The following is a 330-nucleotide window of genomic DNA, read 5'->3' as shown; positions in this document are numbered from 1 at the left end:
TGCAGCCGGGCGAGGTGTGCTGCTGGCTCTGCATCCCCTGCCAGCCCTACGAGTACCGGCGGGACGAGTTCACCTGTGCCGACTGTGGCCTGGGCTACTGGCCCAACGCCAGCCTCACCGGCTGTGCTGGGCGTCTTCGTGCGGCACAACGCCACGCCCGTGGTCAAGGCCTCGGGCCGGGAGCTGTGCTACATCCTGCTGGGCGGCGTGTTCCTGTGCTACTGCATGACCTTCGTCTTCGTGGCCAAGCCCTCCACCGCCGTGTGCACCCTGCGGCGCCTGGGCCTGGGCACCGCCTTCTCCGTCTGCTACTCAGCCCTGCTCACCAAG

The 330-nt window shown here is 68.5% G+C and overlaps 1 protein-coding gene across 1 annotated transcript in view; it reads left to right on the top strand.

Annotated features, from left to right (window-relative positions):
* Window positions 1-330, top strand: part of GRM2 (glutamate receptor, metabotropic 2) — an 8,870-nt gene that overhangs the window by 6,098 nt on the left and 2,442 nt on the right. Inside the window, 2 exon segments of the mRNA XM_005881933.2 lie at window positions 6-121; window positions 123-330. Of these exon segments, the coding sequence (XP_005881995.2) occupies window positions 6-121; window positions 123-330 (324 nt within the window).

The sequence above is a fragment of the Myotis brandtii genome, unplaced genomic scaffold, assembly GCF_000412655.1.
Source record: "Myotis brandtii unplaced genomic scaffold, ASM41265v1 scaffold693, whole genome shotgun sequence".
NCBI lineage: Eukaryota > Metazoa > Chordata > Mammalia > Chiroptera > Vespertilionidae > Myotis > Myotis brandtii.
The sequence above is the reverse complement of the archived record's forward strand: the minus strand, read 5'-3'. Positions and strand labels throughout refer to the sequence as shown.